This window comes from Antechinus flavipes, chromosome 5, assembly GCF_016432865.1.
Source record: "Antechinus flavipes isolate AdamAnt ecotype Samford, QLD, Australia chromosome 5, AdamAnt_v2, whole genome shotgun sequence".
Lineage (NCBI taxonomy): Eukaryota > Metazoa > Chordata > Mammalia > Dasyuromorphia > Dasyuridae > Antechinus > Antechinus flavipes.
Genome location: NC_067402.1, coordinates 226443279 through 226469865, shown reverse-complemented (window position 1 = coordinate 226469865; position 26587 = coordinate 226443279). Strand labels below are relative to the sequence as shown.

The 26587-nt window shown below is 41.2% G+C and overlaps 1 protein-coding gene across 3 annotated transcripts; it reads right to left on the bottom strand.

Annotated features, from left to right (window-relative positions):
- Positions 1-388: 388 nt before the first annotated feature.
- On the bottom strand, positions 389-26587 carry POU6F1 (POU class 6 homeobox 1). Of its 3 annotated transcripts, XM_052000216.1 has the most exons (12): positions 25874-26583; positions 23452-23617; positions 21382-21480; positions 16355-16550; positions 13166-13287; positions 11541-11766; positions 10686-10930; positions 9946-10074; positions 9437-9637; positions 8063-8204; positions 7332-7500; positions 389-6130 (listed from the first exon to the last, which is right to left on the bottom strand). In XM_052000216.1, exons 3-12 carry the CDS (start codon positions 21427-21429, stop codon positions 5785-5787), a joined length of 1824 nt encoding a protein of 607 aa, XP_051856176.1. In that variant the 5' UTR covers positions 21430-21480; positions 23452-23617; positions 25874-26583; the 3' UTR covers positions 389-5784. The 3 variants fall into 3 exon arrangements, with proteins under 3 accessions (XP_051856176.1, XP_051856179.1, XP_051856177.1); XM_052000219.1 differs by lacking the exon at positions 9946-10074 and having other exon boundaries at positions 25874-26587; XM_052000217.1 differs by lacking the exon at positions 23452-23617.

The window sequence follows — 26587 nt, the reverse complement described above, 5'->3', positions numbered from 1 at the left end:
AAGTGAGGCAAGGATAAGGAAAAAAATCTGTCATATACCTAAATATGAAATACCAGTTTTCATGGTAGCAAAAAACTAGAAACAATAAATCCCTACACATTGGGAGATGACTGAACAAAACTGATAATTGAAAAATGATGCATATGGAGAATTTGGAAAAACATAAGAAGACTTGTTTGAACTGATAAAAAACCCAAAAAATCAGAAGAACAGTATACACAATGATTACAACAATGCAAATAAAAATGTCACTATAGGAAGTTCAATTGTGTGTAATAGAAAAATCAGTGAAGGTCCCAGAAAAGAGATAACAAAACATACCTCTTTTCTCACAGTAGAGGGATGTGGACAAATAAGATAGAATATTGGATACATTGTCTGTAGCAGATTTTTTTTTGTTTGAGTATTTTTTATTTGTTACAAAGGGTAAGTTCAATTTGAAGGCAGAACTGTGAAATAAAGACAAAAAGTATCAACAAGACATTTAATTTCCACTCCCCTCCTCCGGATCTTCAAAATGTGGAACAGTCAAGTGGCATTGACGCTCAGGTTTGCAATCTTTAAAAAAAAAACTTTTAAAAAGACAAAAAGACAGACAATTTCTTTTTGAAAATGAATAGGGTGATAGGATAGAGGTGGAGGAAAGAGTCACAGTGGGAAGAATAGAATTCTTTGGAGTCTAAAGGCTTAAATAGCCCTAGCTACTCTTTGCTTTCTCCTTACCTTTTTCCAGTTTCATAAACATTTTTATGTTCAAATTTATCCATCATTTTCTCTATGTACAAATAAAGACCCTTTTTGAAGTTTAAATCAGCATCCATTTCAGAAGTTCAAGAGAAATGACCATGTATCTACTGAGGTACTTTGCAGAACTTTTTTAGTTCAGAGCTGATAAAAGAGAACACCAAGAGAAGTTTCAGTGATCTGGAAGACTTGACAACTTCAAAAGGCTTCAGCTTCTCTCTCTTTTCCAATTTGTTCTTTTTTAATCTTCTGTTTCAATCAAGAAGCAATTCCTCTGAAGTGTTAAAAGCTACTTTCCCTCCCTATATATAACTAGAAAGGATTTCTAGCATTTTAGGATGTAACATTGCCCCTTCCTTTATAGCTTGATATTATTAAGGGTAATTTCTTATATTGGCTGAGAATTACATAAGGCTAATCGGCTAGAAAAAGTAGCTTTGTCCCTCTTCACTTATAGGAGCTGCTCATCTATGTCTTTCTTCTCTGGGTCATTTAGAACTTAGATTACTTTTCTGCATATTTTATTACTCCATTGTATCAGTGCACAACTAAGTGGGGGTCTTCTACACTTATTCTCTCAGTAGCATGAAGTTAAGAGCCCATCTTTTGTTATTCAGTTGATAGAGAGATAGGGGTCAAGAGGGTTTGGTGGAAGTAAGAATCATACAGACTGGAAGAAGCTCTGATTTTGGTGGGGTGAACTGACCTATGCTATAGATGATCTAGTATGAAGGCATTGTGGTATAGTAGACAGAATATCAGTCAAAATGCCATCATGAAATAGTTATGTGAACAAGTCTTTCTCTGCCTCTAAGCCTCAGTTTCTTCACCTTCCAAATGAAGATAACTAAAAGGGTGAGGAAATTGTTTTGGCCCCTATGTGGCATTCATTATATAAATGCCTTATCATCCCACTAGACATTTACCCACACAATATCAGGTCAATGTACAGCTCCTGTCAGGATGCTGGAGAGAAAATTGGAAATGATGATTTATTAAGTTGCTTCCAATTTTAAGACTAAATGATTCTCCCCATATATACCAAAATATTTGTAGCAGCTCTTTTTGTAGTAGCAAAGAATAATAATAGTAAGCATTCATATAGTATTTTGAGGGTTACAAAGTGCATTATATATATTATCTCATTTTATTTTCATAACATATGGGAGACAGGTATTATTATTATTATCCCTATTTTGTAAATGAGATAACTCAGGTAGAATTTAAATCTTCCTTATTCCAGGTCTAGCACTTTATCCACTGTATCATCTTCCTATCTTAAACTAGAAATGAAATAGATGCTCACTGATTAGGGAATGGCTAGACAAGCTGTGGTACATGAATATAATAAAACATGAATAGGCTGAATACAGAGACATATGGGAAGACTTACATGAACTGATGCAAAGGAAAGTTAGTAGAACCAGGAAAACAATATTCTCAATCACTACAATAAATGGAAATAATAACAAAACAATCAAAATTGAATGCTGTGAAATTATTATATCCAAATTTGCTCCCAAAGAAGAGATATCAGAATGTACCTCCTCTGATTCTTTGCAGTGATTAGGGACTTTGAGAGGGCGGCACTGCTTATTTTGATAAGTTGATTAGTTTTGTTAAATTGCTTTTCTCTCTTGAAAATATTGGGAAATCTAGGTGATGTAAAAATAATATATCAATAATTTGTAATGAGCAAAATTTCTAGGATTCTTTTGATCTCAAGACCTTGAAAGGAATTTAAGGGCTTTTTCTCAGAGTTATCTGATCATTTTGGGGAGGCTATGGTTGGGGGGGAGAAAAGGGAATGGTGAAGCTCACTTCATACCAGCAAAGGCTAAGTAGATGTTACCAGAAAAGTAACATAAAGATTTCAAATTCCTAACAGATATACAATCAAGAAATGAGGTTCTGTTTATCCATTAAGTCTCAGCTCTCCATTTTTTCTACTAAGGAAAATCCCAAAGGCAAGTAAAGATCTTATTTACTACTACTGTTCTGAAGAAGTTTGGACTCAGATACTGATTTCCCTAGAAATTTATTCCACTAAGTGAATAAAAAGCAACTAGATTGATACAAAAAGAAAAAATACTGTTTATTTCACACAACTACATCAAATGTTTCTCTTCCCATCCCACAAAAAGAAAAAAAAATGGCCACTTGACTCCATAGGGTCTGACCTTGCCCCATAACAGACAGATAAGGAGAGAAAGAAATGAATTTGGCAAAGATGATCTAAAGGAATGATACAGCCTTCTACACTTAGTCCTGGTTGTGTTGTCTTGTCTATCTAGATCCTATTTGTTTTGCATGTCACTCAAGCTTATGACCAAGAAATCACTGTTAAGCAACTATTTTGAGAATCAATATTCTGTTCTTTTCTGAAATGGAATATCACATTCTTGTGCCCAGCATAGGGCTGCCAAAGATCAGCTCCTTAAAGCTAGTTAGGCTTTCTTCTTAAAGAAGAGAGAAAAAAGAGAAAGTCAGTCATTTCTCTTCCTCTTCCCTCCCCCATGATGCACTTAGAAGTCACTCTCCAAGTGGAGAGAAAGGCTCCCAAAATTCAATCCAATTGCTCTCAGTGTCTGACAGTGAAAAAGATCTCAAGGAGACAATCAATCAATCAGACAATTCAAGGAGACCTGTAACTCCCACTAACAGAGTTACCTCAAAGAGCAGTGAGGCATTTTGTAATGATCAAATGATCATTTGATGATAACAGATAATGAGCACTTTGCAAATATTAAAGTGCTATATGAATGTTAGCAATTATTTTCCCATTGGTCTGTGGGGTTGTCTGTTTATTTTTCCAGGGGAGTAATAGAAGATAAGATTTATTCCACTATTAGTGACATCACATTTCCCAATCATGAAAGCTAGTCAGACTATGTCTCACCTAGGTCGCTGGGGTTCAAGGCAATTCACAGATATTAAGCATCATTTATATGAGTCCTGGTCACCAGTGAGAGTGTTTAGGATCTAACCTAATTCTGAAAGTGCTTATGTAGACTAAAATGAAACATAAATTGAAATCTCATCTAGGTGAATCCCTAGATGCCTTCCTATGTTCTCTTTGATGTTGATTCATAATTCTCTATGACCCCTCTCTCCATCCCTTATATTCATATTTTTCTTTAAGTAATGTGAAGGGGAATCCTCGTCTCTCCTCACCACCATCACGCTTTTCTTTTTCAATGTGATTTTTCCAATGATTTGGTCTGAATGAGGAAGAATAACCCTGAACATGCCTATTCTTTGATCACTGGCAGGGATACAGAGCTATTAAAAACTGTTGACAGTGCATGGGGTTGGGAGGTCTTAGTTGGGAGGAGCTCAGTTCTGGGAGTTAGAAATAAGGGAGAAAATGTAGAGCGTGCCAGTGGAATCTGGGGCACGAAGAGGATTTTATAACTGCAACGAAAGCAACAAGATCAAGGCATGACGTGTTTGCCAAACTGGCTCTCCATGTATGCCAAGTTTTGGGTAAGCTGGGCAATGGACAATCTCCTTTTGAGAGATAGGAGTCTGTTCTAACCATGGGAAGAGCTTGTAGTGACTTGGGAGTGGGCTAACGCTACAGTGTTACTCTTTCATTGTTAGGGATCTAACTCAGTGAGATCAGGAGATGGACAGAGTGGCAAGTTGTGTAAACAAAATCAGGTTTATCTAAGGAAACAAGTCCTGTCTGACCTTTTGAAATCACACAGCTGAATCTATGCTATAATAGTTAAAAAAAAAAAAAAAAAAAACAACTGAGTAATATTTTGGAGAAGGAAACAGGCCAGTGTTTTGTTTCTTAAGCATATATGAAATGATTCAGGAGTATAACAAGGTGAACTTACATGTACAGACTTGGGCTGAGCCTCTGAACAAAGTGAATCTCATCTCTAGGGTCTAAGCCAAGAAGTTAACTGAGAAAGTTAAAAGTTCAATCTTTTGGTGGGAAGGGACAGAAAGAGGGAATAATGTCAGGAGAAGTATCAGCTCTTGCTGAGTTTTGTTCCTTTTCCTGAGGCAGGCCTGGTTGTCTGTTTTTTTTTTTTTTTTTTCTTTTTAATTTAATTTGCTCTTTTGGGGAGGTCCCAGTGCTGTGCTTAACAGGGGGGAAGACAGACAACATTCTTTTTCTCATTTTTCTCCAAAGTTTACTGCTTGGGCAGTGGGGTTTTTTGGAATACACCCCTCCTAAGCATAATTCTCTTCTTAGATGTTGGGGCTGGAAGGAATAAGGGAAAGCTGACATTATATACAAGTCTGGGAGGTTGGCTGGTCCCTAGAATGACCTAGGATCTCTCTTCCACTGAAGGCATTGATGGCTAGGGGTCTAGCAATCACGATTTTTTCCTCCCATTAGAACCATGGAATGAAGGAATCTGCATTAGTGCAATTTGTTTCCAAAGGAACAAGGACAGGAATGGAAAGGATAAAGGAGTGGTAGCAGACATGTGACAAAGGAGCTCAGCATTCAGGGGCATGTATTCTGAATAGCACCCCAAACTTCATTTATTTCTGCCCTTGTGGGTCCTTGAAAAGGGACAGGGTACCTGACAAGGTCAGGAAAATGAATGAGGCTGTGCCTCCTCTGTACACAACCACAGAGAAGTGGGAGTTGGACAGAGAATGTTATAGAAAACAAGAATGTAATGGTTAGTGTCCCTTCGGACTTGCTAACCCCTTATAGGAGTAGGCATTTAGGTTCCCAATTAGGATTCCCCCCATAAAACCACTTTTGCAAAGTGCTTTTCTCCAGAGATCATTAGCTCCTCTGGCTTGGCTCCTCCACCAAGAACCTGAGGCTCTCAGAACTGCCTCTCTTCCCTCTCCCTGCCGTGGGGCACAGGTGGAGGGAGGAGCTGGGCATGGGACATGCAAGCAGACCCCTGATGGGTAACATGACCCAAGATTAATGCAGTTATACCAAATGAAGGGCTGACTGCAGTAGGGGAGTGGCAGTTGCCAGCTGGGTGACAGAGGAGGAATACAAAGTGCTAAAACGCAGGCCATTGGGGGAGGGGGTTGGTCCTCTCCACGGAGCCCCTAGGGAATCTGAAAGACATTCAGCTTGCTGGTGTTCTTAAGTGTCTGGCGACGATTGCAGAACCAGACCCTCACAACTTCTCGGTCATAGTTGAGCTCCTTAGCAATCTCCGTGATTTCCTGACCGGTGGGTAGGGGATTTTTTTCGAAGTAAGAATTAAGGGCCTCAATGGCCTGCGGGGTGAAAGACGTGCGTCGTTTCCGTTTCTTGGAGGGCTCTCCACCTACAAACTCCATCAGGTTCTGCTGGCCCTCCTGATTTCGAAGCTCTGCCTCGTTCAGCCACTTCTCCAGCACAGGTTTCAGCTTTTGGGCACTCTTAGGAGTGATGTCTAACTTCTCAAACCTGTAGGTGACCCAGCCCCAGGGAAGCAGAGATGGAAGGCTGAGGTAGTCTGGACCCATCCAAATCCCTCCACCCCCCTCCTTGCCGATTATAACTCTTCATTTTGGAAGGCATAACACTTCGGACTTAGAGCCGGAAAGAACTCTAGAAGCCATCAACTCCCACCCCCTCGTTTTAAAATTAACTAAACTGAGACCCATAGAGGTTAAAATTACCTCCTAAAGTTACACAATTAGTATGTGATAGAGTTCAAATCCCAGGTTCTTTGACAGCTAGTCCAGTATGCTTTCCATTTCACCATGCTGACTTCCTTCAACTCAGGTGTTCCCCTCACCTAGGATAGGATAGGATTTACTACCTCATACCTCGCCCTTATTCTTTCCTGAAAATGAACTTCCAGAATCTTCAGACTCTCCTAGATTCTAAGATCAGAGCAATGATCACATTCCCCTCCTCCACACACACACAAAACATGACTAAAATGATTGAGAATGACTTTTAAACAAATGTATCAGTACTTATACAGAGTCTCCTTCAAAAATAGTCACTTTGGCAGACTACAAAGAGATTCACTCACAACATTTTTAGAACTCCTTTCATAGAACTCTGGGAAGCTTACTTATGGAAGAGATAAAAAAAAAAAAATCAGTCCCACTGCTTGCTCATCACACTTTGCACAGGGATGCTCTATGCCACTATGCTCCACCCTAGTCCTCCTCTCCTCAAGCAGAGTAACTTGCTTTCATTTTTGTCTCCCAGCATCTAGTGCCTTAAACACAGCAGGTACCTAATAACTGGTTGTTGAGTTGAATTGAGGAAGAGATGAAAGCAAAAGTGGATTAAGTTCATTGTGCAGAGCCATAATCAAGGGAGGAACCTAGACCAGAGCTCTCAACTTTGTGGCTAAGTATTGAAGTACCTAGAGTGCCTTTTTGTTGTTGTTGTTATTGTTCAAGGAGCCTGGCTCTCTATCCCTAAGAGAATTCAGACTTCATGAAATGATTTAAAAGGAATCCTTAACAGTACAGAGTTCTCTAGAAATTCAAATCCTACCCTTATAACACCTTCCCTCATCTTGAAAAAGCCAGGTGTGAGGAGTATAGGGGAAAAGACAGGATATATAGATGCCTATGAATTCTGATACAGGCAGGGACTCTTACCCGCTCCCCCTACTCTATTGAAGACCCTACCTATAACTCACCGGCATATTGCTGATTGGCTATAGGCAGGTCCTTCTGTGGCAGTCAAAGCCTGGCCCACCTGAGTCTGGGTGAGGCCCAGGGAGAGCCGCCGGATCTTAAAGTTCTTAGCAAACTCCCGGATCTCTTCTAAGTTTATCCCATCTTCATCCAGACTTGGGGCTTGGGGCTCTAGGCCAGAGGAAGGAACCACAGGTGGGATGTGTAAAATGAGACTATCACAGAGAGTAGCAGTAAGAGACCATCGTGTTTGGCAAAAGACTCATGCATCCTTCAGACACCAATGATCCCAACTTTAAGCTCAGGCTGGGAGGAGGGGGAGGGGTATTCATAGTCAGGCAAACTAGAAAGGCTGTTTCACATGCTTCTGCCTCTGACCATGGACCCTCCCCCATTCTCTTTATGGATAGGTCTATATTTCCCCTTCTCTAAGCAGTTCATCCCAAATGCTACATTCCTCAAATACTGGGCGAAAGTTCAGTGGGGAAGGACAAGGCAACTAGTCTTCACCATTATGCCCAAAATCTAGACTAACAGGAATGGGAGAAAGGGAAGCCAGTCCTAGGAATTTGCCTTCTACCCTACCCACTCTCTCCCACCATCTACTCCATGGATATTATCTTCAGAAACTTAAGGAGACTAGCCATTCTCCAACGGAGAAAAAGGAGTTCCTGACAGAAGTCCTTTACTCTCGATTTCTTCCCCAGCCCCACCTGCAGCCAAGTATACTTACTAGACACCAGCTGACTGACAGTAGGAGTCTCTGAACAGGTAATAGGGATAGGAGCAGAAGCAGAAGGTTTGGTCACTGGGGCTGAGCTGGTGATGACCACAGCTGGCTGGGACATGGCTGGTGTGGGCTGGATGGGTTGCACCTAAGGAGATAGCAAACCCACTTTCTGCTGCCAAAAGGTCCAACCTCAGGGGGATGCTTACCTCATCTCATGTTTCCAGAGGCCCCTTTCTTTGTATTAACAGTGAAACAATGCCATACTGTGAGAGTCCAGTATAGCACACACATGGAGTAAGAGGCTACCAGAGGGGAAGATCAAACATGCTTCTTATTCTTCGTTTAATAAGTTAGAATTCTTTGTTTTTATTATAATTTGTCAATGAGTAAAAGAAATACAGAGTTGTGGAGATTTTCATACTTTCACTTGTAGAGGTAATGCATATTTTATAAAAAGAATTCTATAAATCAACATGAATTTGACTAGGAGTTAATGTTTCAATTTCTTATAACATGAATGCATATGATAACCAGTAAAAAATGACATTTTTGTTTTGACATTCACCATTAAAATGCCAAACCTTAGTGTATAGTACAAAACCTTGCATACAGTAGGCAATAAATAAATGCAAATTGACTGAAACCTATTTTAAGGGCTTCCTAGAGAGGTCAGATCTCCCCAAGAAGAGTCCTAAATTCCAGATTAGTTCTCCCTGATTACCTCTGAAATAAATTAAACACGATGCTAAAAGCTCAAGAATTCAATGCTTTTTAGACCCTGAATGACCTAGAATCATACTGCTTCTTCTGTTGTCATATTAATCTATCTACCTTTCAAGATTCTTCCAGGGAATGTGTTCTGTATCAAAGTGTTATACAAAGTAAGCTCTTGTTATCATCATTATTATTCTCACCATCGTGGTCATCAATGACAATAACCACCACAATTTGTTGGTCTCTCCATCTTGACTCTAAGTATCACCATCCAGTCTGAAAGGCACTTCCCATTAAGCTTGTTTGGACACTACTCTCCTATACTTCAAGGACAGTTCCAGCATCATGAGTCCAAGATTTGATGGTTTATAAAGTATCATCCTAATAGAGATTGTGTGCGGTTCAGTCATAGCTCAGTCTGTTAACTACATTCAGTTTATCTCATCTTGTTTGCACATAGTTGTTTTTATGTAGTTTCCCCCATTAAACAGAGAGATCCTTGAGGGCAGGAGCTATCTGTTGTCTTTCTTTGTATCCTTATTGCTTAGTACAGAGCCTGATGTGTGGGAGGCACTTAATAAATGCTTATTGACTAACTGCCAAGAACTCTTCCTTACCCTGCGGGCCCAGGCTAATTCCCAAGGAACACTCCAGTTTTCTTACCTCACTCTTGGCAGGTGACTCTGGGGTACTGGGTTTCCGGACAGCTGCAGAGGGAAGAGAGCTACTGGCCAGTGTAGCAATCACTTGGCCCTGGGCATTCAGTAGTAGCTGAGGGGTCACAGCTTGGACCTGCAGATTCTGTGCTGGAGCTGGGGCTGCTATGCTGGCTGAGTTTACCACCCATGGAAGAGTTCCAATGACCTGAAAGGCGAAAAGAAAAGTAGGCCTGTGATTAAAGACAGACATTTGAATCTTATCATTATTCCCTGCAACTCCACATTTGCATGGGGACAGACAATGGGTTATGTCTTATGAGGGCTTCCACTGTAAAATGACGGAGGAAAATTTCTAAATTCCCTTCCAACTCTGATGTTCAGTGATATTCCCTTACATCTCCATTCTATCCAGAGAATCTTTCTGAATCCCCTTTGCTTCTGACACTCAACTAGAATGCCACCTCCCATGCCCCTTCCATGACTCAATCTGTGTCTCTGGACTCATCCACTTGCCTGCCCTTGTGCGTTGGTCAAGATCTGACTCGTGATCCCAGGCACACTGGGAATGGCATTGGCGATCACGGGGGTGGTGGTCAATGAGCCCAAAATCTGGGTCTGTCCCCCAAGGGAGGCAGCACTGATCTGTAGGGGAAGGAAATGGCTAAGAATAAGAAGCCAAATGATAGGATAGGAAAACAAAAACTTGAAGGAAGAGGGAAAAGAGAAAAAGTTAGAGGAGCTATGTAGAAGATGTAGTCTTTATTAATCTGACTATAGACTTGGGGCTGAGTGTTTAGACTCAGCTGGTTGGCAAGGAAGCAGGATGAAAAGGACAAGAGGGGTAGCAAGTAATATCCTCTTGGCCTGATTGTTAGACCTAATTGATTTCATTATCCAGGCATAAGACTTCTAGGCATTGATCTTAATCTGAATCCTATCTGTATCCTATCCTAGAAACATCTCACTAGATATCTTCAGTCCTCAAAAGTCCCACTCTAATCACCCAAACCATTTGGCATCTGGAAAATTCACCTTGTTTTCTGGGCAGAATTCAGTGATCTTTGGGATGAGTTAGTAGCACTTTTTAAGAGGGCCAGTTTCTGATGATGCTGGATATGCTTTGGAACAACATGGCTCAAAGTTCCTGAATTGAGGGAAGTAGGAAGGGATTTCCTTTTCCCTTTAGGGACAATCTTTTCCCTAAGCTCAAGACTGGCAGACCCAGTTAACAGAGGATAAGGGAGGTAGCTTACGATTCCTGGGTTAAATGTGAAGCCTGCAGGCTGGACTGTGATCTGCGTAGGAGTGTCTGCTGGCTTGGGGGTAGGGGTGGCAGCAGGCTGTGGCAGGATGGCAGGTGGGGTCTGCAGCAGTGTCTGGGGCTGGAACAGCGCCTGGGACTGGGCAGCAGAAGGCCGGGACTGGACAGGCGGGGAAACCTGCAGGGGTGGTGCAGACTGCACAGGAGCTGGTAGAGCGGTGTTCAGGACAGCAGCCGCTAAGGAGCAAGGCAGAGACAGGGGCGCTGAAATGTCTTGCTGCACTCCGGACTGGTTCCATTCCCATAGGCACTGGTATAGACAGGGCATCAGGCAGGCAGCAGGAAAGGGGACCAGAGGGGAATGGGAAACAAAGCCCAGTAGAGAGATGGAGGCATGAAGGGCGGCTGCCCTGCCTTTCTCTCCTTGGAGGCAAGGGGTCACATGCCAATATCTCTCACCCATCTGCCAGAACCACCCCCTCCCATCAGGTTGAGACACTAGTAGGTTTTAAAGACAGATCTTGACTCTTCTTCAAGTCCTTCTGAGGGTGCTGGTCACCTGGTGACCTCTTAAGAGTCTGAGAAATGATAAGGGAACAGTCACAGACAATTGTGGTTGTGGCCCAGAGGCCTCTTTGGCCCCCATGTGATGCGGTAGCCCGAATCTTGTGATGTGCAGAGGCCTCCATGGCTGAGTTTTCTGGGTTGTATGCTCCAGTTTCTAGGATTATCTTCCCAAGGTTTGGCTTCTGGTTCTGAGCTTGGCATGGAGGATGCACAGAAAGGGAAGACGAAGTGGGGCAGAGAAAGAGTGGCCTTGGTGCTGTCCTGGGGGTGGTGCCATTACCTTGCAAACCAGCTAAAGGTGGTTTGAAAATCCCCCCCGTGGGAGAAGCAGCGGTCAGTCCTGGGAGGGCAGCCACGGTTGCTGTAGGAATTGTCCACACGGCCAGCCCCTGCTGACCAGCCACTTGACCTGCAATACTGATGGGGATAAGAAGAGGTTGAGTAACAGCTCCTGCTGGAACCATTACTCCTGTCAGAACTGTTGCTAAGTTTTCCTGAGTCAAGACCTGCAAAAGCAAACGAGATTTCAAAAAGAAAAGAGAAAAAAATCAACGTTGACAGCCAAAAGCACCAGGCCTGCCAGACCTGGGGAAGCATAAACAATGCATTTGGGGGGATGGGGGAAAGAGGAAGGGGAAACATAAACAATGCATTTGGGGGACAGGGGCAAGAGGAAAGGGTCAGAGGGGTTAAGGGAAGAACTAAGGCTTTCAAGGCCAATGGCACCCTAGATTTAGCTGAGGGGAGTAGGGCTTTGACAGACCAGAGACTTCCCCCTCCCCACTCCCATCTGAAAAGAATGACAGAGAAGGGTCACAAAGGAACAGTGCCCCAATCTCCTTTCCTGGCCAGGTCTCTAAGGCAATAGCTTTAAGATGTAGCAAAAAAAGGCATGGCTCTAGTAAGGCCTGCTTAAGATTATAAGCCTGGACCATAAGCTCCTCTTTCCTACAGGGATCACAGATCTCCTAGACTTCTTAAACATATCTGGTTTGGAGGCTCTTCAAAATATACCAATAGAGCAGGGTTTAAAAGGTGCAATGTGGCCAAGGCCACATAAAGCCTTAGAGGAGCTCTAGGATTAAGGAGAATACCTATATTCAGTAAATTGGGCTCTGAGGTTAGGTTCTTAGCCTGGGATCTATGAATTTAAATAAAAAAAAATAACTATTGCCATATAGATGTTTTCTTTGTAATGTAAAATCTTTATTTTACACATTTAAAAACATCCTTTTGAGAAAGGGTTCATGGGCTTCATCAAACTACTGAAGAGGTGCAGGACTTACTATTTTAAGACCCCAGATCTATTATGTCTTTGTAACTGATCAAAGGCCCCGAAGAGTCAGGTTCTGGATAAATCTAAGTGACTCCCAGGATCCAGGTAAGATTGGTTTGGTTATTTTGTTAACTGTTTGGGGTCCCAGTAGAGTCCTAATAGGATCCTACTCAATGAATAATTTAGAAAGATTCTCAGTTAATGGACTAACACCCTAGTGCCCTAAATGATAATAATAATACTGCAACTTTCAAAAAACTTTGATTTTTCCAGGGATTGACTCATGAGCAGAGTGGAATGGGGTAATATTTAGTCCAATGTGTAATTTTCAATGGCAAATTCAGGCCCAGTCTCCCTTGCCTATGTCTATGGCAGAGAGACAAAGGTTTTAGGTGCTCTATAAGGGCAGGTCATAGACCAGCAAAAAGTGTGTATATGTTTATGTTGGAGTAGGGGAGGTGGGGTGGGAGTGGGAAAAATTGTTTTTCTCAGGGACTACTCCCTCCCCAAACCCATAACTCATTCCAAGGCCAAGCTAGCAAAACAACTTCATTCCAATAACTATTTCTTCCCCTTTATGCTAGCTTCCCCTTCTCTGCCCAATATTCAGATCCTTAGGTGGTTCTTACCTGGGAAGTGGCTTGTACAGCTAATGGTGTCAGGGTCTGTGGTGCTGGAGGCTGACTAGGTACTTGGTTAAAGGTGGCAGCAGTGGGCACAGGGCTAGGTGTGATCCCAGTCAGTGATTTCACTTTACATAGGAACAAGAGAGAAAAAGGAATGGTAGTGAATCAGAAAAAGGTAGTCAATAGAAACTCATTAGCTAAAAGTGCAGCTCCTTTCTCCCCTCAGTGACTGACTATAGGATCTTGGAATTAATTGTTGACCACTGTTTTGTCATGTTTCCCTAGATAAACAATGGAATGTAGGTGGATAAGAGAGTCTCCAACTATTCCTGGAAAACAAAATAGAAATTGCTGGAGAGCCCATTTGCCTATGGTAAATACAGTAAGTTAAAGTCACCATTTCTTAAACTAAATAAAGTACAGATTTTGGGGAAGGAAGGAACAGGGTCCTCTCTCTCTCTCTCTCTCTCTCTGTCTACATTGGCATCCATAGCTTAGGATCCTAGTATCCCAGAAATTTGGAACACAGATTGATACTATTCCTGCATTTACAGGATACAACAATTTGAATGTTATACTCCATCTTCTGATGAACTATAAGAAAACTGGTTGTAGGCTGTTATTATTACCTATAATTTTGCAAATATATTTACAAGGATTTGCACGGTCCCTTCAAATGCCCAGGCTTCATGTTTTTAAAGTGAAAGAGAACAAATGAAAGAATATAGCCAGCAGGTAAAAAAAAAAAAATAAGGTCTTGGATTCTTTAAAGCAGTGGTTCTCAATTTTTTTGATCTCAGGACCCCTGTACACTATTAAAAATTATCAAAGACTTCAAAGAGATTTTGTTTTATGGGCTATTAGTTATCTATATTTACCATATAAGAAGTTAAATTTAATATTATTTTGAAAATAGATTTGACTTTGAGGACCTCTTGAGAGGGGAAATTCTTAAGGATCCCCAGATCATATTCTGAAAACTACTGCTTTAAAGAGAGAGAATGGAAAGAGAGACAAGGACTTAACAAGGGGAAAGGGAGAGCTTTCTTAAAGTACCCTGGAAACCAGATAACAGGATCACTGTTTAGCTTTGAGACAGGGATCTAGAGAATAAAATCTGCTCATTTTAACCAGAGACTTTGTTCACTAGGGTGCACCAAGGGCAATTGGCACAATTTGGGGAGAAGGGAAGAAAAAAAAGATCGACCATTTGACACTGTCTGAAAGGTGACATTGGTTTTCCTCTATTGTGGGCTGACAAACTAGACTTCAAAAGGATGCCAAATATCACTCTTCTCTTTCCACCAATTTGTGTGTGTGCGTGCGTGTGTGTGTGTGTGTGTGTGTGTGTGTGTGTGTGTGTTTTGATTGGGTTGCTTCCACTGAGTCACTGTCAGCCATATCATGAACTCTCCTTGCTACCAAGGCCATTGAACAATTAGCCTCTGTGGTTTTCTAAAGGATGTTCTAAAGGACTTAGATAAGTTTTCACCAACTTCCCTAGTCTATCCAGGAGTTTGAGAATCATCTGCTGAAAAACCTATTTGCACAACAGATCCGCAAGAATATATATGAGGAAGAAGCTGCCTGTGAGAGCTGATTCATACAATTTTTTCCCTCACTATCTCAATGATAACAGAATTCCGTTAGCTGGGGACAAAGCCTATAATGATGAATAAAAAGGAAAATGCTCTTGGGAAAGATAACAGATTGAATAAAAGTCATACGATGTTTAAAATGAAGTATTTTGCTCACTTCCTTGGAGCAGGTTTGGATGGCAGATAAAAAGGCACTGAATACCTCAAGACTGGGAGCCACAAAAAAAAAAAAAAAAAAAAAAAAAAAAAAAAAAAGCAAATGAGCACAGAATGGGGAAATTGGGAGGTGTTGAATACACATTTCACAGTTTTGCTGAGGATTTAGTCCAGAAGCTAGGCTTCACCAACTGTATTAAGAAGAAAAGGGATTATTGGGTGCAATGGTCTTATCTTCCTCAGGCAGGACTAATGTATGGGGTTTCACTCTGATTCATGGGATAGTAATGGAAAAGATATCATTCGTTCATTTTAATTTCCAAATTCAGCAAGAGGGAAAAGAGAACGACAATTGACATGGGGAGAAACAAAAGAAGGGAGAACCACAAATATGTTTCGATATTCAATGTTTCAATATATGTTTGCATACAGTTTTGTATCCAGGCAAATATTTGGTTAAAATGTTGCTGTTCCTTCTTGGAGATGTGTCTTTTCTTGCCTTTTCTCATGTTCCCTTGCCCATTTGCAGATGTTCTTCACTAGACACAGTGTAGTGGTGATGGTAGTAGCAGTAGTAGTGAAGTTTTTGATCTGATGAATGTTTTTTTAACAGACATAGGGGAGAGTATATGCACCATTGTTCTGGGGGTATCTTGCATGGACTGGGAGGCAATTTCTTGTGGAACCTAAAAAGGATCCTAGGTTCTTCTGGAAGGAGCTATTAAGCATATTGTATTTGGACGGCCAAGATTATAAATCTGAACCCCACATGAGTCAGTTACCTTTTTGTTTTTCTGTTCTGTGATCTCCCTAACCTTGTTCTATGCACCATTAAGCATTTACATTCTCACAATGTATACCATTAGTCACAAAAATATCTAGATGAGGGAGTTGGCTATATCATCACAAATTCAGGCCCCAGTGTGAGGAAGAAAAGGGAAGAACAATTATGTACTCCAACAAGTTATCTAACCTGAGAAATATCACCAGACTAACTCAAGATAGTAAAGCTGGAGTTTCTCCTCCCTATTTTGTCCACTAGCTCTTCTATATTACAAATAAGATTACATATTTTGGAAGGGCAGATTTTGTAGTGTTTCTATTTCCTTTAAGATGAGCTTGATAATCTAGTCCTTTAATTCCCATTGAATTTATTCAGACACAATATATAAAACTCGCTCTACTCTTACCTTATCATAATTCAAACTAGCCTAGTTGTGGACTGGATGGAAATGCAAAGGATTTCCTGTGAACAAGAAGTTTTCCTTCTTGTCAGCAAGAAGGTTGAACTGTGGTCAGAAAATAGTAATACATAAGTGGTCAACAAGATTCTGATGTAAACTGGGGCTCGGAAGCTAATATTTATCCTTGGGGCAATGTGGCATAGGCGATAGGGAGGAAGTCAAGGAGCAATGGGATATGAAGAATGGCTTTGTACCAGTTGCCTCTGCAGAAGGATTTGGATTTTCTGGCCCTGTTTCTTGGGTGGACTTGTCTGCCTCGGTGGGGACACCACTCTGGGAGGTGTCAGCCGCCAGACTCTCCAGGACTTTGCCTTCTTCTTCAGTTGGGAGCTGGGCATCCACTCCAACTTCCAGTACTCGGATTGTCTCATGACCAGACATCACGATGACCTGCAAGAAAAGGGTGGGGACAGTTGACAGGAGAGATAGAGGGAGCTGTAGCTCTTGGGGTCTAAAGCTCCATCCTCAGTGGGGGCAAGAAAGAGCAAGAGAACTCAGGATTTAAGAATGAAAGCCTTACGCCCAAGTGATTTCTGTGGGCAGAAATCCCAGCTGCAACTTCCCCAAGATATAATTCCAAAGAAGATGTTGCTCCTATATACTGTTACATGCAAGATAACCTTTAGCAAGCAGATCAAGTAAATCCTTGTATTGCCTTGCTGTTAGGTTTAAATATTTGCTGGTACAGTACAATGAGCTGCTTTGGAAGATATTAAATTGCCAGGCCACTGGATGTCTTCAAGAGAAAGATGAATGATCACATATTGGAATTTTATTAAGAATGACTTGTACTCAGGTAGATTTTGTACTCACTAATCTATGAGATCCTTAGGTCTTTTTCAACTCTGAGAGCACTTCTACAATTCTAATGTTCACTTGCTCCCTCTGTTGGATTTAAAAAGTACAAAAAATTCAGAGTACTACTCAAGCACAATGTCCTATTTCTAACACTGTATGAATATCTCTAGAGATATGGCAGATCTGTGAAGGCCCCTAGCACAGTGAATTACTGCATAAGCTGGGTCAGGGAATTCCCTTAGTTCCCAATCAGAAATTTTCCTAAGGATAAAGCGTTGTTTCACTAAGGAATGAATGAATGAAGAAAAAAGCATTCAAGTCCTTATTATGTGCCATTGCATATTTGGGGAGAAGGGACAGAGTTTGTGGTGTTTCCATGACCTCTAAAATAAGCTTCATGATCTATGTGCCAAGTACACAGTAAACATTTGGGATGCATCTAGAAAAAAACAAGACTCCTACCTGCTCACAAAGAGCCTGCATTTTAATTGAGAGAAACAACATGTATAAGAAGGTTCAACTGAAGAGCAGATGGCAAGGCCTGGTAGTTCTTAGAGTGCAGCAATAGAGACCATGATAAATCTCAGAGATCCTTAGAAAGTGAGGGTAGGTCAGATAGCAATACTTGGAGGTTGTGAGTTGGAAAGACATGGAGATCCTCAATCTTCCTGAAAGGATTATAGTTACCATCTAAGCAGTATTAATGGCCATGTCCAACCTGTAGCTGGGATTTGGGAGTTCAAGAATCTACAAAGCTCTTTTTTCTCCCTAACACATTCTGGTATGAAAGAATAGTGTCAGAGTTTCCTTGCAATTTATATTCCTGAAATATGGTTACAAAGCTGCTCATGAAGTACTCTAGTCTGTAAACATAACTTAGATAGTATCCCCATCATTTCACAGAATCTCAGAATTTTAAAGCTGAAAAGGACCTTAAAGCAATCTAGTCCAAGTTATACCTGAAAGAAATTCATTCCCAATAAGTAATACCCAATAAGGTTTATCTTTATGGAATGTAAATCTGCTACCTCTCAAGGCAACTCAAGTGACTTTGGGACAGCTGTTAGGATTTTTTTTTTCCTGACAATAAGCCTAAATTTTCATCCTTTTATAACTTTTTCCTGACATTGTCCTCTGGAGCCAAACTGCACAAATCTAATCATTCTTCCAAAGGATACATAGCTTTTCAACTATTTGAAGGCTACTATCATTAACCTCTTATGTCTTCCCTAGGCTAAATTTCAGTTTCTTTAAACAATGTTCAGATGCTATGGGACTGGGGCCTTTCTACATCCTGGTTTTTCTCCAGCTTATCATTATTCTTAAGTTATGCACCCCAAACTCAACAGAATACTCTGATAGATCTGACAAGAGACTCATGGAACTTTAATTTCCTTATTTCTGGAAACAAGGTGTCTCCTAAATGGAGCCCAAGATAGATTTTTTTTGGCTATTATATTACATAGTGGCCTCATATTGGTGGGCAGTTCACAAATCACCCAACCATTCTTACTGGATTCACTATAGATTTATTGTACACAATCTCAACCAGGCCCCTACTGTTGCTAAACAATACTTCTATGACTGCCTTATCAACTCACCATCTCATTTTCCACAGTGGCTCTTCCAAATCTTTTCATTTCTCCTCAAACCTCCTAATCTCTTATATGAAAACCTGATTTATATTTTACAGAAAAAAATTAAGGCTATTCCTTGTAATAGCCTTTTCTCCTTTTCCTCATCTCTTATCACTCAGGTGCTTTCTGCCACTCTCTTATTTCACCCTTGTCTCAGATGGTGAAGTGGCTTTACTATTTAAGTAACTCAGGGTAACTCCTCTACCTGCTCAAGTGATCCCATTCCATTCCATCTCTTCCAATAGATTGTCCCTTCTGTCATCTCTACTCTATCCTGCTCTCTCTCTCTCTATTAGCTCATTTCCTACTGTCTACAAATGTTCCTGTGTCTTCAACCATCCTGAAAAAAAATTCTTACTTGATCCTTTCATCTCCACTAACAATCATCCTATATCTCTTCTGGATTTTTTGGCAGTTAAACTTCTTGAAAAGGCATCTGCAACAGATACTTCCTACTCTCTTCTTAACCCCTATAATCCAACTTCTGATATAATCATTTCATTGAAACTGCTCTCTGTAAAATTACCATTGAGCTCTTAGTTGTCGAAACCAGTGCTCTCTGCTGACATGCAATCTCAAATCTTAAACTGCTTTCAGACAACTTAAATTAGATGTCCAATAGATATCTTAAAGGAAAGATGTCAGTACAGTACCCTTTATCTTTCCCCCTAAACTCACCCTTACTTTCCTCCTCCCATCCCTATTACTGTAGAGTGCAACAACATGCTCCAAATCCCTCAAGCTCACAATTTAGGAGGCATCCTTAGTGCCTCACCATTTATTACCCTTCTCCCCACATCCCCATCTAATGCATAACCAAGACCTGTAGATTTTACTTTTGAAACATCACTGGAATAAATTCTCTCTTCTGACATTACCCCCACTCTAGTGTAAGTCATCATATCTCATGACTAGAATACCACAATAGCCTGCTGTGAGGTTTTCTTACTTCAAGTTTTTCCCCATGCCAATCCATCCTCCATTAATCCACCAAAGAGATTTTCCTGAAACACAGGTCTGAGCTACTCAATTAACTCCAATGGCTCCCTACCATTTCGAGAATTAAATACAAAAATGTTCTGTTTGGCATTCAAAACCCTTCATAACCTAGCTCTTTTCTATCTTTCCAGTATTCTTATACCTTATTCCCTGCCACAAACTCTTCAACTCAGTGACATGGGCCTTCTTGTTGTTCTATGAGCAGACACTCCGTCTCTTAGTTCAAAGCATTTTCTCTGGTTATTGACCATTTTTTGAATTCTCTCCTTCCTCAAATACACTTCCTGATTTCCCTGACTTCCTTTACAACCCAACTAAAATGCCATCTTCTATTTTTAAAAAAATCTTCCCTAACCTCTCTTAATTCTAGTGCTATCCCTCCATTAACTATTTCCTATTTATTCTGTTTTACAGCTTGTTTGTACAAAGCAGTCTTTGAGTGATCTCCCCCATTAGATCATGAGCTTGTTGAGGGCAGGGACTGTCTTTTGTTGTTTGTGTGTGTGGTTTTTTTTTTTTACCCCCAGTGTTTAACACAATGACTGGCATATAGTAGGCACTTATTAAATACCTATTGATTAATTGACTGAGTGGTTGAAGCCTGCAAATCTATATCTTCTTGCAATATAATTGCCTAAGGGAACTCTCAGGTTTCAAGGAATCTCACACTCTTGGAATGGTCACAAACTTCTTAGAGGCTGTTGTAGACTTCAGTTTTTCTATCCTAGCATTTGGCATGTGCCTGAGAGCTTTTGCTCCAAATCTAGGCACAGTTGAAAAAGTAATCAAACTGAGTCAATGAAGACCTAGAATAAACACTTGAACACTTTGAGAGTTTTGATCAGCCACTCTTGCTCTGCATATTAGTCTTATCTGGGACCACACTAAGCAAACGTTTAGTCACAATCTTATCTCTATGGTCTGGACTTGAAAACTAGTTCTAGCTATATGTGTTGATGACAGAAGACACAGGGTCCCAGAAGAATGGGGATTTAAGAGGAATGATTACCAGCTCAAAAAGTTGATCCTAGACCTATACTCGATCTTCTTTTAACATTTCTAAGACCATGTTTTAAATCACCAAACCTCATCCTCTCCTGAAGGATATCAGCACCAAGGGTTAAAGTTTCCATAATTGGAAATAGAATAATTGGAATTAGAATAGTCAGGTGCTCCAATTAGGCTAGAAACAAAGAGTGAGGAAAAGAGACCAATGCTATCCATTAAAGTTTCAGGAGCTGGAGGTAAACCTATGTCAGAATTGGACTCTGGATGGGGATAACAACTCCAAATTTTCTTTCAAATCCTCCTTATATCTGCAGTCTAATGCAATCACAAGGTTGTCCCACAATTCTTAGTGAAGTTTAAGCTATTAAAACTACTAACACTTAAAACTGGACTAAGATTTTTGAGACATTCTGTATTTCCATTTGTTGGCCAAAGGTAAATCTTTTTCAGTCCCAGTTTCCTCTTTAAAATGCATATAATAATACTTATATAGGACTGTTGCACAGAAAAGTTTTATAAATTATAGAAATGAGTGAATTATTATTGTATATTTGTTTCTGTGTACCTCCCTCTTTCCCTTTCAATATCTGAAAAAGAAGGAGCTTGGGGTAGTGGAAAGAATTGACCTGTAATCTGAAATCCTTAAATGCCAAGCCTTTGTTTAATCATTGAGAAAATGAAAAAAAAAATACTTGCTACCTATTTCATCAGAATTTTTTGAAGCCTTTCCTTTTTTAGGAAAATTAGAATGCTACAGAATTGGGAGCTATTTTTATTACCTGTTCATTGACAGTCAGAGATGTGTCAGTCCCTGCTCCAGGATCCATGGTCACTTGGAGTGGGTATGGTGGTGGGGCAAGCTCACTAAGCAGAACATCCTGCAAGAAAAGAGCAAAGGAAAGAGCAAAGGATGATGTATTGCAGCCATATAGTCCTTTGAGACACAGTCCATAAAATGGAAAAGGACAAATGCATGGGAAACTGGACCAATGGACTGAAGGAGGATGGGAGAAAATCTGGGATTCCTTCAGTATACATGAAGGTGAAGGTTTCTACAGAAAATTGGAGGTACCAGTGCTAGGAAGAGAGAAACTGAACAGTTTTCCAGTCCTCATGGATCAAATCTTTTCAGTGTAGATTCTATTATTGAGAAAAATTTTTTTGCAAATTTTCAGATCATAAAATACATCCATATTCATACATGTGGATAAAACATATATCTAAAGCCAAAGAGAAATATATATTATAGAATCTGCTGGATTTTTCATTTTTAAATTTATGACATGACTCCACTTCATTGGGACAGAGAATGAGTTGACTATAAATTTAAAACATGAAACACAAAGAAGTTTCTTTCTCTCTCTCTTTCTCTCTCTCTCTCTTTCTCTCTCTCTCTCTTTCTCTCTCTCTCTCTCTTTCACATACACACACACAATCAAGCAGGAAAGTCTCTGTCTTTAATACTGTCGAAATCTTCTCCAAAATGCTCAATTATTATTTTCAGACAATGTGTGTTTCCCTCCTGGGAAACTGGGTCTGAAGCCATGACAGTTCCTTTGGGTCAGAGTTGACCAACACTAAGGGAAAACATTTAAAAAGGAATCAAGTATTTGCTAAGTATTGACTTCAAGCAGCAAAATCTCATATCAGATAGCATAAAAGCAAGCTATATTCATGGATGGGGATAAGAAGTATGAGATGTACCCTCAAATCAATTATTTGGGACAAGTTCAATTGGAAGAGATTGTGGAAAGAAACAAGATTCCATTGTGAAAAGAGACCCTACAACACTTCCAAGCTGATGCTGAGGAGGTTAGTGATTAGGTAGAAGATGTTGGGAAATGGGATAGGCTGGGGCATAGCTTGCCTAGATTACTACTACCAGGAGAAGAAAAGCTGAGTAACTGATAGTATCACATTCTCACTGTGTGTTTTGACATTATTCAGTTCATGTCAATGTGGATGGCATTCTTTAAATTTTGTTGACCATTCACATAGCTTAATTCAGTTCTGTGAATAACTCACTGTACCAAATGAAGATTTATAAATCGGTTTTGTTGGTTGTGACATTACCGTAATTTTTATTCCTAGTTTGGCATTGTATCTTCCACTCATCATTATTTGGGGGGGGAGGGGGGTTGGTCCTAACAGCAGCATATATGTGCTCAAGCAAATTAATCTATTTTTAATATTAGACCAAAGAAAACATAAATTGTAAAGTATATTTGCAACTAAAAAGTAAATGATATGATGCTAGAAAATTGCAGGGTTATCTTTATTGTTTGGCTAAAAGGACTTAGAATTTCATAATTCTGGTAATAGGTGGCCAAAGAAGTCTTCCATAAGGAAGAACAACATAAACACACCTGTATACAAGGATGACTAATGACTATCCTACAGCATTTGACAATTATATTGAAGGATGGATTGTAGGTCAGGAAAAGTTGGAGACAAAGACACTATTTAGGTTATTCTAATAGCATAGGTGGAGAGTAATGACCTCATACTATAATGGTGGAAGTGAGAATATAGAGAAGAAAACAAACATGAGAGATGTTTTGGAGATAACAGCAACAGTATTAAATGGTCAAATTGGGGGGAGGGGGGAATAAAGGCAAGAGAAAGATCAAAAACAATATCATGGATAGAAGAGCAGATTTTGAAGAAAAGAAATTAAGTTCTGTTTTGAACATGTTGGACTTGAGGTAGTGGTGGAATATATTCAAGAAAAGATATCCTATAGGCAGTAGAATATATAGGTTTAAACATGAGAAAGTGGTCAGAGTTGCAAATATCAATAGCTCTACTGTCAATTAAATCTCTAGGACTAGGTTTAGAAATACTTATACCTTGGTAATAAGTTCCTCATCTCTACAGCTTGAGACTTTTAAAAAAGTCTTTCTTTAGAGTGAAAGAGGCTTCTGCTCTACAGTTTAAAAAATACTCCAGTTCAATGGTTCATGGCAAAGACCAATGTGGTACATCCTTAGTCTCATCCCAGGTTCAGGATTCCATCTGCAGAAAAATCAAGAATGAGGCTGACTAATGATTTTGGGACCTAAGGACCAAAACAGATCAAAAGGCTTCAAGTTTAAGTTATTTCAAAGAGTCTCAAGTTTACCTTGGACTCCAGATTATATCTGCCTCTGACCTCAGGTTCCCTGAATGCAAAATGAAGATTAAAAATAGGAAGTGACATTGCACAGCTTACTAGGAAGAACTGGCCACAATAGAAGGAATTGCAGTCCCAATTAGGGCAAGTGAATTAAGTGAGGGATATTTTCACAGCCTGACATTCACCATCCAAAACAATGCCAGGCAAACAATATTGACTGAGCTAATAAAAGATTATATACATTTGTTGTCTCTTCTCATTACTGCCCTGTTCCACCCTGAGTCATGTCAGGAGAAGAGAAAAGAAGACAAAAGCATCAGTCCCCTTACTAGATTTCAAGATGCTTTGAGCCTATGCAAGATTATATTCCTTGAAGCTATCTTCAACACTTAGCTTTTCTATATTTGGTATTCAGCTCTTCTCTTCAGGGTTGGGGTCACTTGAAAATGTTTTCAAGGAAATAAGTGGTAAGCTAAAAAAAAAAAAAAAAAAAAAAAAAAAAGCAAACAAACAACAACAAAAAACCCAAACCTGCCCATGCTCATAAAACCTCAAGCTCCCCACTCATTTACCTAGTTCCTTAGATATTCCATCTATGGTTGTAGTCAGTGTTCACACTAATTGTACTGTCCCAAGAGACAGGGTAACTCAAATCCCATAAAATCATTCATGGTTACCTCTCAATTCTCCTTGGCATGTTTCCAAGTTGCATACAACTCTTCATTATGTGCCTACCTTAGGTACCATTGCTGTTTCAATATCCCCTTCATCTTTCCATTTGCAACCCTTAAGCATATGGTCAGCATTTTAGGCTTCACAGGGGCTTGTCAAGTAAAGTTTTAGCAGTAGGTGCCAAACAATAATAAATACAAGTATTCCTCAGTCATTTCACTGTATCGGTCACTTACGCTGGGTTAGAGCAGGAAATTAATTTAATATTAAAGCAGGAATAAGACTATAGCCCCTAGAGTCTGAAAGAAATCAAGCTTTGGGTCAGATTTCCTTTAAAGTAGAATTTCCGACATTGTTGATCCCCTGACCTCTTAAGTTTACATGAACAAAGCTTCACTAAGACAGACTAATTTAAGAAAGGCAGAGTCTCTCTCTCTCTCTCTCTCTCTCTCTCTCTCTCTCTCTCTCCCCCCCCTTTTTTTTTTTGACACTGGTGACATTGGGAGAAGGGGAGTGGCAATATATTTTTGGAAAACGGAGTTAGGAAAAGTGGCTAGGGCTAATTCTATTAAATTAATTCTATTAAAGTGCCTTTGTTTTCTGCTGCCCAGGTAAGACCCTTGAACCTGTCCAGACTCAGAGTGCTGTCGCTGCAGCTGAGCTGCCACTTTGTGTTAAATCCTGTTTGCTGATGATCCAAAGTGGGGAGGGGGCCGAAGGAGACGCCTCCCTCAGGGCTCCATTCTCTGTGGTAGTGATGGGGCACATCAGCCCGATTATTATGATTATTTATTAATAATCTATTATCGTGATTAAATATTTATGAAACACCCATGTCCTATTCAGTTCCAGTGACCCTCCTACTCCCCACCCTTTCAGTTACTCCCAAGGTCCCGACCATCACCACCATCACCCCCCTCTCCCTCCCCCCCCCCCCGCCCCCCTTGCCTCGAGATTTCTACCCGCTCAGTCAGGAGAAGGAGGGATCAAGAAGGAAACTGAGACTCGACCACTGTAAGGGGATCAGATTGTCCCTAAAGCTCTAAGAACCCAGGCATTCAGGTTTTTCCATGGGCTCTCTAGCAGTCCCCGCAAGGTGGGGGCGCAAGACTTCCACTGCTGTTTCTACCCCAGCTGTGATGGGGGAGGGGCAGAATGTGGAGGACCCAGCCCAGATCTCTTCTCTGGGCGCTTTGCCATTCTCATCCGGGGTGGCCGGCGGGCTGGAGCGGACGCGGCCCCCCGGGGCTCAAGGCCCCCCAAGTCGGCAGGGAGCGATGCGCTGTCCCAGCTCCCTCAGTCGCCTGGTCCCTGAGCTACTCATCGCCTCGGCCCTCGCCTTTTTTTCCCTCTCTCTCTTTATCATAAATATATAAATTATGCTAATTACGGGCATTGCATATTAACCAAACCCGAAACCTCCCCTGCCCAGCCCCCCTCCCCCCCTTTGCAAACCCCTCCCCGCCTCGGACCCCGCTACTCACCGGAGCCGGAGCCGCCGCTGCCTCGCCCCCGATGCTCGGCGCCCCCCTATTAGGGATTCATCTCACAGTCCGGGCCTCGGGGCCCGGGGGCCCGGGGGCCGGGGCTGCCTGCAGACAAAGGAGCCAGCGCGATCGGGCTCTCCTGGGCTAGGCTCGGCCGCGGAGCCGGCCCGGACCCGCAGTCAGTCCGCGCGTCCCGAGACCCCCGGCCAGCGCTGGGTGGGAGTGGGAGGGCAAGTGAAAGTGGGGGAACTCCGAGGGCTGTCAAGGGCGGGGGGGGGGCAAGAGGGGCGCGGCTGGGGAGCAGCGAGGGAAAGAAGGGGGACAGTCGGATAAAAATTTTTCTTTTCTTTTTTTTAAAAACCTTTCTCTCTCCCCCTTCCCCCCGTTTTTCCCCTCGTCTTTTTTCCCTCCTGCTACTTGGGAATTTTTTTTGCTGCTGCGTCATGAACATAATTTATGCAAAGAGCTTTGCCGCATGCTGTACCGCTCCAGCTGGACGCCAGGGGGCGGTGGGATGGATTGGATCTTAGGAGGGGGAGAAGGTCTGCTTAGTGGGGAGTGTAGGGTATGGGAGGGAGGAAAAGCCTAGGCTCTGACCTCAAGGCAAAGTGAGAACATCTCTCTTCCAAATTAATCTCCTCCCCTTCCCCCCTCCCCCCGTCCCTAGCTGTGGAGTTCTAGGTAGGGTTGCTTCATTTGCTTTAAGGATGC